Here is a 20,799-nt window from a genome sequence, read left to right on the forward strand (position 1 = left end):
CTCATTTTGCATTTCCATTTTAAAACTTAAAAGCTGTTTAGGAAAGTTAGTGGGCCTATAACAGGTGTTCACAATGCGGGTCTTCTTACATATGTACGTACAATGGATAATGTACATATATATATATATATATGTATGCTTCCCACCATCGTCCTAATTTCCATGTGTTATGTTAGCAGGTAGCTGGAAGCGGACATAGAATAAATAAAATTATTTCATCTGAACGAAATATTACTGCAGGATAATTTTATTTATTTCATGTTCGCTCCGAGCCATATCGTATTACGTATCCACACTATGTACGTAAATATCAACTAATTATAAGGTCAAGTTATATTCGCCCCCGATATTGTTAGCATTTGTATTACAGTTGAATCAAAGAACAAAACTTCGGTTTGTTTGACTAAATAGGACCCACTTAGCGATGCTCAATACTTATTTGTTTTCTATCAAAACATTTCTGAATCATTATTCCTCATGTTGACTTCGATTCCGTCCTGTCTCTGCATGATTTATGACAGGAATTTATAAATTGTTCTCAACATTCTTCTAAATCATGAAAAAATAAGACAGATACGGGTATTGGAACTTTAAGGAACATCTCAGGAGAGGAGGGCGTCCTGATGCCCCAAAAAACTATCTGGATCCGCCATATCATGGGGCCGAGACTTAAGAATGTATACGTACATGTATATAGTTGTGGTGATCATCGAGACATGAAGGTTGGAGTGGGGGGAGGGGGGCGAGTCAAGTTCTACATGTACATGTATTTGCCTTGTGGTCTAGTACGATGAAACAAAACTGGTGATGCGTGGATGTTACAGAAAAAAAGCCTGACGAATTTTGAATATTTTGGTTTGATTTGATATTACCAAAAGTTTTGTTAAAATCTAATGTTGAAAAATAAGACCATTAAAACCCGTAAAATCGACTATGGACACAATATCTGGTTGGTCCAAACGTATGTATAAAGTTAACTGTAACTAATTCATACTCAGATCGCTGTGGACAGAAACTGTGATACTATACTCCAAACCACAATACAATATACAGTGTATATTACATATATACATTGTAAATGTTGGCACTGTACCAAAGACGTAAAAAAACATTTACATTTAATATTTACATATATTTACGTTTTTCCCATCTGTCTTTGCTAACATTGTCAGTATAATGTGACCGGGTGAAGCGTGTTGCTTGGTATCTTCGACGGCATGCTTCAGTGATATAACACTATAAAAAGGACAACAGTTCCACTATACAAGAAAATAATGTATGGTCCAAGGGAATACATTGTATCTATCTTTGGCTTTCTCGTGTAGCAATAAAGCATCGATTTATGACGCGCGTCAACTAATTTCGACTAGTCTTTAAAACGGAGACATCTTGCAATAGGTAATTGTCATGCACCGCCCGAGAACACCAATTTCAGTTGCGATACTGTCTTATTTTGACAGACACAAGCTTAATAAGTAAACAAACGAATATATGTGTTTCATTTCGTTTACTTTCGTATAATTTTCATTTAAATTACACAGTACATACAATCACGAATTCGAACTCGTCTGTACTTTTCGAAAGAAATACACGCATTCATAACGTTAAAAAGTGAACAGAAATACTCATTTCCACATATCAAGAATGTTTTCTAATCAACACAGTGCCAATACAGATGGATAAAGATGATGTCTTTATAGACGACCACAATGAAGCTATGACAATTGAACGCATGGGCAGTTCTACAGTGGATTTGGGACTAGCATAAGAAAAAACTCAAATATTGCATCAATTTAAGTTCAGGCGGGCAACATTGTAAATACCCGTAAATTTGCAGTTAATTCATTAACACGTTCACCTCTGAAATTTCAGAATGAACAAGTCTAGTCTTTCATTTTGAATGACGTAAATGGGTCGTCAGGGGTGAAAGGGATAATTGCAATTAAAACTACGCCTGATGGCTTTAGATAGCCGCCTTAACTTTCAGGTATATTATAAGTAAAAATCTCAGGATTTTCCGGACTGTATACTCTGCTGAATGATATCTAGAAATCTGTTCATCACTTTCATCTCCTCATCATGCCATTCTTTCATGCATTTCAAGCGTTTTTCCTCCCTATCCCGCTGCTCGTCACAATAACGCTCAAATGTGGCCAAAAGATAATCCAATTCTGTCTGTTTCCGTCTGCGGCCTCTCTGAAATCGGGAGGTCTCGGATTCGTCTATGTTACCCGATGAGCTTCCGAGTTCCGAAGACCCATGGTCGTCACTTGCGAATGTTGGCGGTCTTCGTGTGTGGTTCGTTTCGCTATTGCTACTATTTACGACGGTGTGATTTGGATGGTGTGTGCTTATACTAGACCCGCCACTGACGTTACGATGGTGTGCCGTTTGAGGAAATCGTGGAAAATGCTGCCGATTAAAGTTTTCTGTTGGTGAGGAGACAGTGTTTACGGGACTACTTTGATGCGATACAGCTACTTGGTCATGCCTGGTTACCATGGAAACATGATTTGCCTTGGCCCCGGAAACGGCGTTGGTTAGTCTGTTCAGATATTGCGCGTTGGATTGCGCCGATGCTGCATCATTCTTCATGATAGGGAATGCTGGATGTGGTGCGGCCATTACGCCCCCTCTATCAGACGAAGGGGCATGCATCGGTCTGCTCATGTTGGAGGACATAGTGTTTGTACGATCATCCTTATTGCTATTATTCTCCATACCAAACGTAGATACTTCACCATTTCCTTCGAATTTGAAAATACTGTTGAGTTGGTCATAGAAAGCACAGCGTTTCTGGTTACCAGTTTGTAAATTATGATCAACTGTGTATCTGTATGTTGTTTTTAGATTCAAGAATTTTCGTTCACATTTTTCCGAATCAAACATATGACCAGCTTCATTCAGTCTTTCAGAAATTCTTCTCCATAATAGTTTTTTCTTGATGTGGGGACTGTTGAACTTGTCTTCATTTTGGATGTATAAGTCTAACAATAAACCGGTGGCGGGTGTTGTCCACTTGCTATCGCCCACAATCACAAGGGGGCGGTCGATCGAATCATCAAAAGCGGAAGTAGTTATGTGCTGCATATCCGGTTGCGGTTGCGCAATTGTTCCTGTGGAGCTCAGAGAACTATCCATGTAGTAGGTGCGTGGCCTCTTGGCTGCATAAAAGCTTAGGTCAGTGGATGATGCATCTGAAATTACAGATATACAAACGGACATGTATAACCCATTTTTACAAATAGATTAATTTTGTTTAATAGCAAATGCACATTTCAATCAAAGACACAAACTATGAAAGCTGTTAAGCGGCAACTTAAGCCCCATAATGTTTATGTAAATAATTTGTTGATCAGGCTTTTCATACAGACTAGGAATAACCCAAATACATGTATAGCAAGAAATCCCAAGCCAAAGTTGAGTGGCACAGACTTTGACCTTAGCTATGTTTGCCAATACAGATGTTGTTGGCAACGCTAGGGCATAGCTTCATCTATTTTTCACAAGAATGTGGACACTATCAATATTGTCGATAAGGCATGCGCAGAGACGCTCATTCTTCTGTAACACATGTACAGTTTTGTTCGTGTATCTGTTCTTTCTCTGAGGTCACCGGTACTCAATCTTTTTCTTTAGTTATAACTTACTTTCTTTTAAATAAAATAGAGATTCTCACTATTTCTAATATTTTGAAAATGTTAAATGTCTGCTTTGTTTAATATATTACGTACTCAAATGCAAAGTGTACGTATCACGGCAGTCAACTGCAACATGTCGGAGAAATTTCCAGCAATTTTCGGAAATATTTCCGGAGATTGCCGGAAATATTTCCGAGATGTTTCGATTGCAGCGGTGGTATGTTCTTACCATTGCTTTCTTCTCCGGATACAACCTCAGTCTTGACAAACACGGGGTCTGAAACAATAACAGAAGTCAAACCTCATTAGAATTTTTCTGGAAATCAAAATACATTAACAAGTATTGTGACATAAGGCCCATAATATTATCAATTTTTTTCAAATCCTAATGGAATTGTAATATACACTGCCCTCCACATGTTCTGTTACACGTGCAGTTTTACAAATATACCTAAAGTACAGAAATATGTACACATTTTAATACAGGCATTAGTATACATGTGTGTTGTTTATCAACTTATCTATCTTTTCTAATTCATTTTTTTTTTCGAAAGTGTTCTCAGGGGTAAATCGCAAGCAAGTGTTTACCTATGTAACAGAACTTTTAGAGGGCAGTGTATAGTCATGCTACAATTGTCTTGAATGATATATTGATAAATATTGTACTTTATTCCTAAAATTATACATTTTTGGAATCTTAACTAATAAGCAATTGATAAATGTAATCATTATATATTATAGATAATACAGTGATTGCATAATGCTATTTAACATTTGCTTATAGGAACATCATACTCGAAGCAAAACGATTTGACAGGTGATCAACCCATGAACCCACATATCAATAAAATATCACAATACCACTTATTTTTTTCTTGTTTTAACAAGATACAGCTACACAATTATGTTTAGTAACAGTATTGTTGATTAAATATCTTTCTTTCGCTCATGCATAGATTTCAACTACTATCTCAACTGTATGTGCTCTTAAACTTTTTCAGGCAATATTTCATTGTCAAATATAATGTGATATGAGACAGATACATATTCGGTTACATGCAGGTAACGTGAAACTGAGTAAGTATTGATATTATTAGAATATGGGATCGACAGTATAATATTCTGTTACATGCAGGTATCATGACATTAAATAAGTATTAAGAATATTAGCATATTGGATATTCAGTGATAGATCCTCGATACTCCAGGTGTTTCGATCACTTACGATCATCGTGAGTGATCGGAACTCCTGGAGTATCGAGGATACAGTATATAGTATATTTCAGTACTGTTGTGCGTAGACAAAAAGATTGTAAAATAACAGTAAAATGAAGAGCTGTTAAATGAAAATGTCACTATACATTTTGTATTTATAAAATAACAAATTTTGTAAAATCGATTATATACATTGTATCACGTAATTATAGAAAACATATAAGTAGATATCTATATCTGATATCAATTAAACCGAGAATACAACTGTATACGTACGTTCGTGATTATAGGTAATGGATACGTATTTTAATAACCAGATTGACAGCAGAAATTTGCTAATTGTTCAATTTAACATTGTTGGAAACTGGAAAGGCCGAGTTAAGTTTTTTCAACGCTTCAATGAAATCAGACCACCTATCATGATTGGATTGGCCAGTTTTTCTTAAAATCAGACTCCTATAATATTTATATGTATACGTAGTAGCAGAACATTCATATGTGTAGTCATAGTCAATGCTAGTCGAGCATACTTGTGCTGATTTTTGGACTTACAGGTACAAGAGGATATAGGAGCGTAAACATTACATTATTTTCTTGGGTCGATCATGTCTCTAGGCCTTTGCTATGCACATGTGTAACGTACGGGGTGTATGTGCGTCTATCTACACTTGTACATAGAGAGCTCGAGCCGAGCTGTAGATGTAGGTCAGTGTGTGATCCCAGTCGATAAATAGATTACAAGAACTATTTTATCGAGGCATTAGATGTAGGACATGTTGACATATCTCATTCGGCACTACAATGTGTATACGGAGTGTCAAGTTATCATGTTGAGTGCATATTTATAACACAATAAAAAGAAGCGTGAAATTAAACGCCGTGAAATACCCTGCTGGGAGCCCCCCATAGTATAGTTTTGCTACAGCCGTAGGCAGCTATCATGATTTCACGATGATTGTTCTGTTTTAGACTGAAAATGCAAACATTAAGCGACATCATGGCAATTTGTGGAAGTGAAACATTCTTACCACTGTTGCCATCAAATCCAGACACATCACTCGCTGTTTCACTAGACGAGGGAGCCAAACTGATATCCTGCATTGATCGACTGTTTACCTCCGAGTCCGCCATATTGTATGCCCAGGCCGACAGCGATTTGTCAATCATGTTTATGATTACAAGTCGAAATGGGGCCAATATGGGGTAACCGTAGGATGATTGATTGATATTTAAGTAGGCAACATACGGTGTAACGTATGAGAGCGAATCTGTAGAGAGAAAAAAACCTGATAACAATCTCTCGATGCCTGGTTATAACTTGATGGTTACAGTACATTTCCACATCTGCATGTACATTCGGTATATTCATACATATAATTATTGTATGCATGTGAGTACGTATGTATGGTGTGCGCCGTTGCAATTAGTTTAAGTTATATATAATTTATTATTCAACCTAGATTTATACTTTATTATATTTCTCAAAATTTTATGAACTTTTCAAGCTTGATTTAATAAACGATTAATTAAAGCATTAATTAAGTTAAGCTTATTTCGTTTTAATTAATTATTGCATGTTAATTATATCTATGTTTTTCACTTAATTCATGTTACAAGATCCTATATATATATAAAGGCGTTCACACGCAATAAAATGTTGCTTTGCACGTATTAGGTAATACGTAAAGTTAACACGTAAAAACATTGCATTAAAGGGACAATTCACTCAGGCTAATTCTTTAACATAACCAAAAAAACAAAATATGACATAAATGTATTGTTTTACATTTCTTATGAAAAATGTAACATAAAATATTGACAAATCCACGTCATTGTTTAGTATTTTAATTGATACCATTGTAATTACAAATCGTTGGTCGATACGATTAAGCAGGTACAATATGTTCGCTGTACCCATACCCGAGCCAATGTCACGCACGTTAAACAAATGAACTACATAACCACTGAAGAGGTGATAAAATTATTTTTAGGCAAGACAATTAATCTAATAAGGTAAACACACTACTGTCGGAGCGATTTGAGCAGTTCTAGACAAAAGTTGCATTACTCTACGAGCAAGGGACAGGGTTCGGCATACATGATGTTTGACCACAATGTGTAATGGCGGACAGCGAGCGAGTTTGAACATTTCACACGCATTTCACCACCATGGGCTTCTCTGGCATATCACAGTAAAACCGACTGATCTAATTTCCATTAGAACTGGGGTTTTTTCCGATATATGTACAAATGTTAATGTTCTCTTAGACTGAATTGTCCCTTTAATATTTGTATGCATTTTTATTTTATTCTTATTAAAACAAAAATTAAAAGAATGCCGTGTCAGATTTTCAATGGTATGTGATTTGGTCGAAAAACTATCTTGTAACGATTCGATATCATTACACGATTGCGTTATTTTGGACTGAAGAAGGCCCTATAGTGGCTGAATATCTTTTCCATAGAAACGATTTTGATTTTACTTTGAATTTATTTTGGCTTTTTATTTCGGATTATTAATATACTAGCTTTATACCATTTTTACCTCTTTATGATTCGATATCAGATTGGTCATGTGAGGCCAATACATTTACATGTTGCTCCTATTACAACTATTGCCATATTGCAGCGGGGAAAAAAGAAATTAACCAATGACACTAATATTGAAATAATTCTTTCGAACCAACCTAAATTATTCATTCATCGATCTTGATATAAACCAGAAATAAAAGATACTGTACTTTTCTTTTTTACAAAAAATTGTTCCCATCTCCTGAAATAGTGCGAATATTTGTTAATAGTTTATTACTACTTTTAGCACAAAATTGGCATAATCTCCTGCAGCCTCGATACTCCAGGGGTTACTCTCATTGAGGTTTTATCCACTCCTGGACTATTTTATGGTAAACTGGAGACAGGAGCAAATAATTGACCAATCACAAGAATTTCTGTGGAGATTACATGGGAGCGACGCCAAACTTCAAAGCAACACTTTTAAACACAGTATTTTGTTATACAGTTCCTTTAATGTACATAAAATAAACATTTTTGTGTCTCATGTTGCCTCCAGGGGTGAATATAACATAAGTGGTAGTAACCCTTGAAGTATCAAGGATGGATCGCCGGTATCATATCATTACATATTGTTGTATCTGGTTTTCTTTAACAGAAATACCTATGTTTCCCTGTGAGGTAGGTGTCTGTGCCCTAGTTAAGAAACATATATACGTTTTATGGATAGGTTAAATACACAGTTTTATTACTGATCACGTACAAGATGCACGTACCGGTTCTGATTCTGTTGATTCTGTGTCTATCTCAACACGTTCTAGCGAATTGGACGACATCAGAACCGATGTTTCCGGACCCGTCCGATTCTGCCCGTCAGACAACTAATGACCCAGAACACCCGCTGGCTTCAAGAGACGAAATTATCCGTCAACTAGAAAGACGAATTCAACACCAAAATGACGACTTTATGGAGCTTAAACAGAGAGTTGTTGAACTCGAACAGCTAGTAACTCGTTTAAATTCGCCCTCCATCGTCAAATCATCAACCGGTTCTTCAAAGTTTTCTCGTAACCTGCGGCCCGGAGTTAGCGTATACGTAACGAACGACTTGGATTTGTCGGTTGACAGTGCTTTTAGAGTCATTGATGGTTCTACTAAAGAGAATCGTAAGTTTTGGTTATTTTGGAGTTTCACCTCATGTAAGGGTTAACTAATTAACTAATTAATCAATTCATAATTAACTAGTTAATTAATTTACATCATTTGAATTTATTAGTTAACTTATTTTGAATTTTGGGAGACTGCAGTATGTTCGTGTTGTAATAGTGAACCTTTTGCCCTTTTTAAAGTTCTATCTCAATGAAACATGCTGTCAGAGACACAGAACAACACACTTTACTCGACATCCTAATACTGAGAACGGACGAACCAGTCGTCACACTCCCTTGCATTCTGCTGGGCGTTTAGTAAGAACAGCAACTACCACTAGACTATATGGTGTGTCTCAGCCATAGTCTTAAACTCAAACACTGTTCAAAATAGGTACATTTTATTTATGACTAAATTCAGTTGGGAGCATAACGTTAGGCAATCAAAAGCAATAAATACAACCTTACTATAAACTCACTTATGTTTTCATGCCTAAAGACTTTTGATATACTTCATAAATAACATTTATGCGACAATTTCCGCGGGGAGGATAAAACAAATCATATAATTAAAAGCAGGTTGCGAAATTAAAACCCGTTGAAATCCATTTACATTTATTAACTATAACAGCGAACACCGAAATTTCATTCCGAAAATAACCAGGCCAAAATCTGTAATTCATTTTCAGGTGTATCGTCTCTCCATTCTGTTGCTTTCCACTCCTACCTATCTTCAACAGTCACAATAGGAACTCAAGCCACAGTCGTCTTCAACCACGAGTCTCTGGACTTAGGGAACGGATATAACCCGAGTGATGGAATCTACACTGTACCTGAGTCGGGGGTGTATGTCTTTTCGTGGACGATACTGTGTGATTTACACAAAGCCTTCCAGACACAACTCGTCGTTAACGGAGTTGTCAAGGGAACGTCCTACACCGATTCGGACGAAATCAACGACTATCATCAAACGTCACAGTCAGTGGTTTTGGTATTAAGTCAGGGGGATCACGTATTCGTCCGTGTCGGTGACGTCTTCCGTGACGGGAAGGCTGTCGTGAAAAGTGATAGTACATTAGCTCGTCCGACGTTTTCATGTTGGAAACTTCAGTAGTTTGTTTATAACTCATTTATTACTTGTAAACAAATACACCTGTCTAATGCGACTTTATTTTGAACTTCCATTGGTAGGTCACTTTAGACAAGTTTGACTGTATTGTTGGATATTCTTACTCCTGTAATTATATTTGTTAAAAAAAACTTTTCCCCTGCAAACTTGGTGTGTGGTTTTAGTTATATCCTGCGATACAATTAATTATTGTTATTCCTTTAATGATATTGGTTGTACTTGTGGAATAATTACATTTATATTTTTAGTTAGGAACACAGTTGATGATTGGTCTTTGTTAAGAAATGAACCAGCATACTATTCTCTACGAAAGCTAGTCCTCGTATATTGTTTTAAACATTGATCATAATGCTGTGTTTCTTTAACTATGATTACATTTGGTAATACTTGTGAAATAATACGATTTTCTACCACATTGTTGCATAATGGTTAGCCGGTAAAACGAGGGATCATCGGGATATTTCCATATATAGCTATTTCTAGTAAATGGTTTTAAGTACTGGACAAATGTTGACTTGTCTCTTGCTATTATTATATTTGTTGATATTTGTGAAATTAAACATTTAAAAAAATATTTTAAAAGTTGATGTAGTAGCCTCAAAAATCTTTTTCAAGATATATTCTTTTTATTGATATACATTATATTAACATCTTGTTTGTATGGGTGATTGGCTGTATAATTTTGAAGGCTGCATTATCTTAGCGTTATGTCCTTTTCAATGGTAGACACTATTGTTTAATTTACAGTGCCATGTCACTGAAGCATGTCACTAGTGACTAATAGAATCTTACATTGGTCTGTGAAGGGGACAGGGATCTCTCAACCCGAGTGAAAGATTTTGGCCCGTCAACCCGGGGCTCGCCGAAGGTTGACGGCCAAAAACTTTCACGAGGGTTGTGATATCCCTGTCCATTTCACAGACCCATGTTTGATTCTTTTTCTCCCATACTAAGCAGAAAAAAATGAGGAAATTCCACTTAGTTTCAAGCTTTTTCATCGCGCCATTATTACAGAAACGTCGTTAAAATTGATGACGTCATCTACAATGCGCGCCGCAGTTACGCCGCATGTATTGATGACGTCACGTTATGGTCTAGCGCGTGTAAGCTGTCTTACACCCCCCTGTGTAAGATAGAGATATTTTTCCCTAGCAACCATGGGATATACATGTGAAGTATGGGAGAAATATATGCTGACAATAGGCAAACCCGTCGTCCCTCAGCGTTAAACTGGAGCACAACTTACCACTTGTATAGACCATGGTATCGGTGTCACAAATTAACAGCGGTAAATAAAAAACAACCCGGGTTCGATTATCCGTCGAATATTCGTCTGTACATGTAACTGTGTAACCTCCTTTGCGTGTATGTATCCATTTTGACATTATTATTTTATTATTATTTTTTATTTGTTTTCATATTCAATTCGACTTTCTGATTGACAAATTCTTTTTCTTCATAATACTATATTTATTTTTATTTGTTTTCATATTTAATCCGACTTTCTGAATGACAGATTGTTTTTCTTCATATACTATGGGAAAAAAATCAGAGAATGACGCGAAAACCCGACGTTATCATGGCGTCACAATAGAGACGTCGACGGTGCATATTGATTCAGAAAAAAATAATCCATTGTAAAATCAATGGAATCGTACGTTTTAGCGTTATTCATATTAGCAAGTAGTTAAAATTTAATTATAAGCAATGATGTCACTATTTTTCAAATTTAATTTTTTTAAAAACTTTTCCAAACTTTTATGAGACTCCGCTATGCGCGGGTTCGCACAGTTTGTAAACACATGACGTCACAATCAATACCTACCTACAAAGGGCAGACAACTCTAAAATATGCAAATCCAGAAAAGTGATATATAGGCTATTAATTGCTTGTAGACACGAAATTTCCCCTGCCATTTAATCTAGAAAACAACTCAAGTAATTACCATCGAGTCATCAAACTTATTATTGTAAGCTGAAATAACATTCACAATAGTTTTGGAAGTTATAAAATTTATTTCGTTAAAAAACAGCTAAAAGAGTTTGAAAGAAATGGTAAACAATAACCAAGGACGTAGATGAGATTCTTGACAATAACAGACTGAACTTTAGTCTCTCCATAAACCATACTACTCACAAGTGATCTAAAAAATTAAATATGCACAAAAACTAGGTAAGATAAAACCTAGCAGATTTCACATGTGTGCTACTCACAGGGGAGTAGAGTAAAACACGATGGTATAACATAGATAATATGGTAGATAAAACAGTGCCTTTTGATGTACATACATTATTAACTTTGAACTGTCTTCTTGTTCACAATTCTAGTTTTATTTGTTGGCTATTCATTCTCAATAAACGTTTGAAAAATCACATTAATATTTTCTCACCATAAGCACAATAGTATTGTATATTTAGAGTACAAAGTATGTACTTCTGTATTCCAAATCGTCGTAAACATGTATCAGTTTGGTTTGACTTTATTTTATCGATAAAAACATAGAAACATATCTGACTCCGATCCTCATTTTCATAAAGTCATCCGAATTAATTGAGAGCGTAACCAATGCCAAGAGCTACCATAAACACCACTGTCGATACGAGGACAGTGAAGAGAAACAAACGGAGAAAACTTTTATCTAAACGCTGGCCAATCTCTATCCAAGTAAAACTGTCCTCTGCAACGTAATTATTACTTTTAATTGTGTCATTATTGTTATACTTCGTTGGGCTTTTGCAGTTTTGCTGTTGATCAGTTTCCAAACAGTCTATGTCATTTTTACGCTTGCCAGTTAAGCAACACCCACTGCGATTGTTTGATCCTTTTTTCTGGAAGGTGATTTTCATTAGAAAGGTTAAAGTGTTGTGCAGCCATTTTGGAACTTCCTCTTCCGGGTCAGTGTAGTGGCATTCTAGTACCAAAATAGTCAGCAAGACTGACACCATACCGAGGGCCAATATAAATACAAGGTATACAGCTGAAACACAACAGACAAGCAATCAAATATAACTCTAAAAGTACAAAAAAGAAGAAGAAAAATCTATAGTAGTGTACAAAAAGAAATATAAACAAGCATTTAAATCTACATGTAACTCTAAAACTAGAACGTGCCCATGATACAAAGTAATATTTCATTTTATACTTTTTGAGTTGTTGAATTGTGCGTTATCTAAAAAATTGCAATTGCTTGTATTTACTGCTCTTTGCCATACAGTTGAAATGCTGACAGCCAATTGCAAAGATATAGTGTTGCGATTCAATACACAAAAGCGACAAAATAAAGCTTAAAAACATTGCATTCATTTCAATTTTCTACTTTTCTTCCATCCTTTGTTTAACCCTTTTTTATTTTACATCATATTTTTTTTTCAAATTATTTTTTTTAAACAACAGTACTTACACAGTAGTGATGTTTTGACGGAGGTAGTAGGGATATTGGTAGATACTAGAGTAAGATACACTGCGTATGACAACAGCACCGTGAGACAATATCCAATCCTCTCGCCAGACTCTGGGGGCAGTTTAAACGCCATACAGCTCAGAAACGCCAGCAAAATAGTAGGGGTAAGCGTATTAAGAACATGGTACGTTGGGCGACGCTTCAGAATCATGTGAAAAGTCAAAGAAAAAAACGAACTACCTCGACGTCTGTTGGTGCTCCAACTGGTGTAATATGATACGAATTCCCATTCGCCGTTTTCTGTGAAGTAAGTGGTGTCCACAGGTGTAGAATCCAGAGCAAGTGTGATTTCCCTGGCAGTGTATCCCCATGTACTTATGGTGATGCCGCAAGTTTGTGTATCGAATGGGTAATACGACACATCCGTTTCACACTGTGTTTCGTAAATACCGGACGGTGTCCAACTGACTGTTCCATCTTTGAAAACACGTATCGGTATTGCATTATCGCTCATAACAGATATGTCGCTGACCCTGAAATAAATATATCAAAGCAATCCATTAATTATACTTTTTTGTGTTATTATTTTTAGATAAAAATATATACTGTTTGTTGAATGTTTACATAATCTTTTATTCATTCCGCTCGTTGATTTAATTGATGATATGTCATTTTACTCACTTTTTGCTATTATGTACATGCATATTAGAGATTTATCTGCGCTGGCGTTTAGTTCCCGAATGTTACGTCATGTTTTTGATGGGTTTAGCGGCATATTTGTCGTCGAAAACGGCGTAAATTATGTTCCAGCTATCCTGATGTAGGCTAACAATCGATACCTACTCGTAACGGAAATAACACTGCAATATGCATAAAAAGGGAATTTCAATTCTCCTTACATTGGAGAATAATAGAGATGTACAGAAATATAACACTTACGAATTCGACAGGATGACAGGCGGTCGCCATACTGTGTCCTCATTGGAGTAGAACACAGATACATCCCGACTATAGGTCGCATTATTAATCCAAGAGAGCCTGTCATCACTCCAAGTCTAGAATAGCAAACATTTACTATAAGATTATAAATTATATCATCCCGACAATCTAGGGCTTATTACTATCGTAATACATTATACACATCTTTGGACAATGTCATAGTACAACTGAGGGCGCTGTCTACGACAATGGATGCGCAGTTAAATTGGTCACTTGATATACGTTAAATGAATCTAATAGCGGTATATTGTGTATGGTTTTGTGACTTATGAAGTTCGACGTCACTCTTTGTAATCTTTAGAAGAAGTTTCTGCTTTCTTGTAATTTGTCAGTGTTTTTTCTCATGAACTGCCACTAGTTTTACTATTTCATTCTATATAGTCCATGGGTGGATATAACGACAGTGAAACAATGGCATAGGAAGATGAAACGTAATGGAGGGAGGGGAGGGTCCTCAATATTTTGTAACAACACCCCCCCCTCGCGAGCCCCACACCCACAGGAGATACTTGATATACTTTTTTCCATTTATCATTACACACAATCCTTGTACCCACCAATAAACAGTGGCGTCGCTATCAGGAAATTAATGAATACGCAAATTAGCGTGCGAGGTTGTGGGGTCCGGGGTAATCCCTGGAAAAAACCATTACGATTTAGAATGGTTGAGATGAGTTTTTACGATGCATTTTGTTGAATTTTCGAGCGCCGAAGGCGCGAGATTTATGTGTTTTGGGGGTCTCCCCCGGGAAAAAATATACGATATAGAATGACGGAGATGAGTTTTACAATGTATTTTGATGATTTTTTCGAGCGTCGAAGGCGCGAGATTTGAGTGGGTTTTTTTTTTATCCGGGGGTGAGTGGGTTTTTAAAAATTTGTACGATTTAGAATGATTGAGATGAGTTTTACGATGCATTTTGTTGAATTTGTGAGCAACGTAGGCGCGGGATCTTTTGTTTTTGTAGGGTCCGGGGGTCTAGCCCGAGAAAAAATATTAATATTTTGTATTTCAATGATTTTAAAGCGTTCTTAACACGTTAATTTTTCGATTAAAAGTTACCTCCAATTAGAAATGATAATTGTGAGTGTCGTCTTACCATTATGCAACAGTGCGCGATCTGAACATATCGGATTCACACCATCGGCACATTGTTGTGTAATTCAAAATAATATTGAATTGATTGTCTTGCTAAGACATATAAACAAATTAATCTTTAAAGAAGCTTTTTTTGGGGGGAAGGGGGGGGGGGGGGGCAAAATACATGCCCCCCCCCCTCCTGGGGAACGGGGAAAAATGCTTAGAATAGCTTACTTTCTGCAGTGTCCTGAATATAAATTTCGAGAAAACAAAGGTCAAAATATTAGGCATGACTCGGTTTTGTCTCCTGATGTTTGCTTAACTTAACGAATGCTGCTAGTTTTGGACAGACTGAGTGTATACATCAGAAATATAGTAAGACAGTGCGTAAGGGTCATCAGCACATAATTGCTGGTGTCAAGTCTTCCATGACAAAATGAGAACTAGGATTTCACTTTATCACCACTGACCCCACTAAAAACTCCGAGAAAAATATTTGGGTTATTTTAATTAAATTGTTCACTAATTGATGATAAGTTTAGTATTACTGTTAACCTAATAACTCTTGCGACTCCAAAATTTATCAATGTCGTTTTAATTTCCCAGATTTGAAAAAAAAGTAGGAAAGGTAGTGTGTCTTATTCCTTAGGATAACTACATGTATGTTGCGCATTTTAGCCAAGAAAACCATCATCTGATAATAATTAATGTTCAATAACCTGACCATATCATTTCCACTGAGAACCTTCGAATCTTATGTTAACTAATTTATGTTATTGAATATACATACAATTGTAGCATATCTTCACCGCTACAAAATCAAACACGATTATGGTAATGCAAACACGAATATTAATTTATGGAATCTTTCCTTACCTAGTTAGAGTGACAACGATATCACAACCCGATGGGTAATTCATGAACGTCTAACCCGAAGCTTGCCGAGGGCTGGACATTAAGGAAAAGCCCCTGAGAGTTGTGATTTTGTTGTCACACCCTCATAGGTATGGAACGATTCTTTTTCTTCCTTATAAATAAAGGAAAAGAAGAAATAATAGCCTAAAAAGAAACATTTTTACCTCGAGATGGACATGGTTTCGTGGACTGCATCTTAATATTGATGATGCTACGATTACACCGCATGAAATCATGACGTCGTGTAATTGTTTTCATGTTCAATCTGTCATACCCTAAGAGTTGACAAAACAATCTCTCACTAAAACCGATGACAAATCCTTTGATCATAGGAGAACATATTGTAATTAAATGATATTACCGGTAATCATTATGTTATAAAAAAATACATACCAAACTGAAATAGCCAGTAGTTGTCAAAGACTGGCCTCGAACATCCTGTTAGAAATAAAAAAAGATCATCTATGCATTATCACAAAGTACTAAATTAATATTCTATTAAGAATATTTTCATCATAATAGATATTAAGTACGCTGGCAAATTAGTTCCAAGAATCCCAATTGGGAACTTTTACTGTATAACCGTTAAAATACGATCACATAGGTGAATTGGTCCAAATATAATGGAAGTTTAAGATAGTTTATTGCTAAGACTAATCATTAATGACGTCACAACAAGTTACGTCATTATTTATTGACTGGACATTATAAAAATTAAAAACATTATAGAAAAAAAATGTAAATGTTGAAAGTATTTTTTTATTTTAACAATATTTCGATCATCACTTTTTAACTGCAGCGTGACATTTCGTTTCAGTATACAACATGTAATAAACATTATTCCCTTTGAACTAAAATCCTATAAGGACTTGGCACTGCACATTAGTGCAGATCATAAAAAAATCTGACATAAAAATGTCTACCTGTCAAGGTCGGACATGTGTTGGATATCTCCAGTTTACTGACCTTTCTCAAACTGATGCACACACTTACAGTGGCTATCGGGTTCATTTTTAATAAAGAAACCGAAACACCTGACAATGTTGGGGACACACTACAGATACAAATATTCTGTAGCTCTCCATTAATGGAATCCCTTTTGTCATCCACACAAACAGTACATACCAGGGTGTTAAACGTCAGAACACTGAATGTGACATGAACTTTCACTGTGGCAGTCGGTCTAGTCTGGACCTGGTAACCGTTTGTTTTGAACAGCTGGGTCCGTAAATCAGCCTCCAGAGCGTATATAGAATGCACAACAGGTAATCCTTGGAGAAAAGATAGGCCATATCATATCAATGCAGGTCAATCTACAATGCAGGTCAATCTACACATTGGAAACATTTCTCTATATTAATTTTATATGTGTCGTAACTGGGCGAACATTTAACATTTTACTTTTTCTTCAGTCATCATTTGAAGACCATCATGTTTGATAAATCTATTCAAATGAACAGAGAAACATCTATAATGTATTATTATCATTAGATATAACACAAATGTATATGTCGTATGTATGTTTAGATGGAAATATAACTGCAGAATTTACTTTACAGTTACCAAATCACACTACATGTAAATACGTTAAATTAATCTTACACCACAACTTCATGGTATGACCATATGTGCCTATTTCACTCCAATTTAGATGTAAATATGATGACGTTTAAAGTTCTTTTTCTTTTCCTTGTAAAATGAAAACCTTTACAACATTATAGGTATTGTAATTCTCAACATGGTGAATAACATATGAAAAGCTCTTATTGATTCGTGAGTGTGGATATTACGGCACATATACCGGTAACTTCAGTGCTGTGTTACTGTATATATATATAAATGTCTTCACGAGTAGTTTGTGCTCAGTTCCCTTTCTCTACAGACATATGTTTTGTTTTTCGTTTGTATAAATTAATTAAAATTATTAACACTTTCTTTCTTACTAAGTAATCATAATACGCGCAATTACTACGAATGCAATGTATTTAAATAATAAAATTTCCTCAAATCGACCTATTTCTCAGATGCATTTAAGTATTTACTCATTTAGACTAAAATAGCTCTGGCGAATGTTTTTATTGTCAGATAACAAATTCTCAAGACTCTACACACACTAGTACTGTAGCTTTGGTTTACATGATATACTTTATTTTCATTCATTATATACTGCTATAATATAGCCAAATATATAATATGAAGATATTAAAATAATGATAATGATGATAAAAATCAAATACCCATCGTACGAATTCAATGTTGTGTGACGATTGGATCACCTGCTTTATTGATAGCACAGTATTGTAAACACTTTAAAAAAACGAATAATAAAGTTATTTTAAACCCCTAAAACAGTGTAAGTAGAGTAATGTATGAATTATTAATTTTTCGCTGATTCCGCGTTTGGTGAACATACCTGCTGTAATCAGTAGAATAACAATTACCGGCGACTTGTCCATTTTGCCGTCCAATCCCATCCAAAAATTAAAACAAACCCGAACAACAGATATATGACCTAATATAGGCTACATTGTCGCGTATTAATCCTTGTAAGTAGATTTGTTATTAAAGTAATCGCACCTTTAATACTTTCTTGATAGTGCTCGAAGCCGACGACTTTACCTTGTAGGGTCGGCTACCACTATAATACCCTTCCTGTAAATCCTAATGGTTAAAGACACTCGTCACGTTTATGGACTAAATGCTATAATAAGTATTATTTAATGCTCATACAGATTATGTTATCGTTATAATTCAAAATTGGATTAGGCTAACCATTGGTATATTGTACATGATTTATTATTTTTATTTAATGGATAACGTTTGGCTAATTACTACTTGATGTTTATGTGTATATATGTGTGTGTGCTTTATATACATTTATGTCATAATCCGCCTGTTGTTCCGCATATGTTACAAGTGTAATGGTTCAAGTTCAAGTTCATCGTCACCTTGAATTTTAAAGTTTATCAGCGTAAACACTAATATTTTGTCATCGATCATCATATCATCATCATCATAATCATATTATCATCATCACCATCACCATCAACAGCAAAAACAACAGCATCAGTGACTCATCATTTATCATGATCATGATCATATCATCATCATCATCATCATCATCATCATCAACAACAACAACAACAACAACAACAACAACAACAACAACAACAACAACAACATCATCACCACCAACAACAGCAACATTACATCATCATCATCATCAACAGCAACATTACATCATCATCATCATGACCATTTCATCATCACCATTAATCCCACGTTGCGATGAGCAAATTAGAAATAGAACAAAATAGCATTATCAAACATATAGAAACAAAAAGATTTGAATTTGTACTAAAGATTATTCACGTTCAACTTGCCCCAACTAAATAGAATTCTAATGAATTCATACGACGCGTTTCGTTAATCGAATTGACCGTCTGGGCAACGACAAGTCAATACGTCAAAGCAAACGAAAAATACTGACGCATCAACTGCATTGTATTCGACGCATACAGATCTACAATATAATATATTTGTATGTAAAAAGGTAACTTGAACTTATACGATATAAAAAGATTATACAGTACAGTAAAACAAAGACTCAAATTATATATATATATATACCAATTAGACTCACTAATATTTGACCGAAATACTAATATTTGACCGAAATATTACTGGTTTCAAGACTGATAAGCACGACATAAAAGTACGTATTAGAGCGATTATTTAAAAAAATAAACATTAAAAAAACTACGAAGATTTTCTTCACAGCATATTATTAAAATAGCTGTACTGTGAAAAGTAAAGTCGAATTTCTATTTTCATTTTCACTGGAATATATGTTAATTCCGACTTTTAATGTAAGATTTCTTTCGTCTTTTATTGCTACTGTAATTTCATGGATGTTAAATCAAAAATTCTGAAAAACCCTTTTCATCCTTATTAAAAAATGGAAATCTCCTAATAAGCTCATTATTGTTTTTTTCGCGTCATTTGAACTTGTAAATACATCTGAGAAATTCAATATTGTTTGAAAATTATGTAATGTTATTTTATCCTAATATTATAGATGCTCCACCGCTGACAGAGCACAAACGATACTCATCATTTGAACAATAAGTGGTGCTCAATCAATATATTATAAATGTATGACTAATTAACACAAAAATAATATCAAATAATTCATTTTGCTTTTGGTGCATCTGTAATCAGAACTTCATTTCATATAGGACATAGTACCTTTGATTTTTTTTTCGGAATGCAATTAATTATTTTAAACAGTTTTATCTTTAAACAAAATTTGAAGCTCACTTTAATTCGTCTGCTCCTGTTTTTGAGAGAGAAAAAAATACCACTTCTCAGCAGTGGAGCATTTTAATATTCGCTGTGAATGTATACAATGACTGCTATTTAGTTATGATATTTTTCTTTTCTGTTTTAATTTTGCTTTCATCTAATAGATATCGGTCAATGCGTGTTTATATATATTTTTTTCAAACAGTTTAAAAATATCTGCACTCGGTTTTACCTCACTGAGAAACATATATTCTCATATATGTTTCTAATGCAGTAAATTATAAGTGATCAAAATCAAGTTCTTTTGTAGATCAGTCGATATATAGACCTATATATGAATATGAAACTTTTGGCTGGTAGATTAAAATTCATAGGAGTTGCTTCTTTTTATACTAACTCATAGAAATTCCGGATCAAGGTATTTTCTCTTGATCGTGACATTAGTCTCTCCATC

The 20,799-nt window shown here is 35.0% G+C and overlaps 3 protein-coding genes across 3 annotated transcripts; 1 reads left to right on the top strand and 2 right to left on the bottom strand.

Annotated features, from left to right (window-relative positions):
• Positions 1-1,492: 1,492 nt before the first annotated feature.
• Positions 1,493-6,031, bottom strand: LOC138310662 (uncharacterized). The gene is made up of 3 exons (XM_069251956.1): positions 5,885-6,031; positions 3,871-3,918; positions 1,493-3,197 (listed from the first exon to the last, which is right to left on the bottom strand). The coding sequence occupies exons 1-3, from the start codon at positions 6,021-6,023 to the stop codon at positions 2,008-2,010; spliced, it is 1,377 nt and encodes a 458-aa protein (XP_069108057.1). The 5' UTR covers positions 6,024-6,031; the 3' UTR covers positions 1,493-2,007.
• Positions 6,032-8,100: 2,069 nt separating this feature from the next.
• Positions 8,101-10,244, top strand: LOC138311012 (uncharacterized). The gene is made up of 2 exons (XM_069252439.1): positions 8,101-8,533; positions 9,205-10,244. The coding sequence occupies exons 1-2, from the start codon at positions 8,134-8,136 to the stop codon at positions 9,627-9,629; spliced, it is 825 nt and encodes a 274-aa protein (XP_069108540.1). The 5' UTR covers positions 8,101-8,133; the 3' UTR covers positions 9,630-10,244.
• A 1,686-nt stretch (positions 10,245-11,930) lies between these two features.
• On the bottom strand, positions 11,931-17,315 carry LOC138310051 (acetylcholine receptor subunit delta-like; the record flags this gene model as incomplete). Its single annotated transcript, XM_069251197.1, has 5 exons — positions 11,931-12,622; positions 13,046-13,578; positions 13,985-14,100; positions 16,434-16,478; positions 17,166-17,315. Coding segments are annotated over 5 exons (1,275 nt in total), but the record flags the coding sequence as incomplete, so codon positions are not given.
• Positions 17,316-20,799: the final 3,484 nt, after the last annotated feature.

This window comes from Argopecten irradians, chromosome 16 (genome assembly GCF_041381155.1).
Source record: "Argopecten irradians isolate NY chromosome 16, Ai_NY, whole genome shotgun sequence".
Taxonomy (NCBI): domain Eukaryota; kingdom Metazoa; phylum Mollusca; class Bivalvia; order Pectinida; family Pectinidae; genus Argopecten; species Argopecten irradians.

Bases quoted from the DNA above. Each gene is read 5' to 3' on its own strand.
- LOC138310662 (XM_069251956.1), bottom strand. From the start codon at position 6,023: ATGATTGACAAATCGCTGTCGGCCTGGGCATACAATATGGCGGACTCG. The intron at 3,919-5,884 runs GTAAGAATGTTT...TTATTGTTTCAG, and splicing joins TGGATTTGATGGCAACAGTG to ACCCCGTGTTTGTCAAGACT. The intron at 3,198-3,870 runs GTAAGAACATAC...CTGTAATTTCAG, and splicing joins ATCCGGAGAAGAAAGCAATG to ATGCATCATCCACTGACCTA.
- LOC138311012 (XM_069252439.1), top strand. From the start codon at position 8,134: ATGCACGTACCGGTTCTGATTCTGTTGATTCTGTGTCTATCTCAACAC. The intron at 8,534-9,204 runs GTAAGTTTTGGT...ATTCATTTTCAG, and splicing joins TGGTTCTACTAAAGAGAATC to GTGTATCGTCTCTCCATTCT.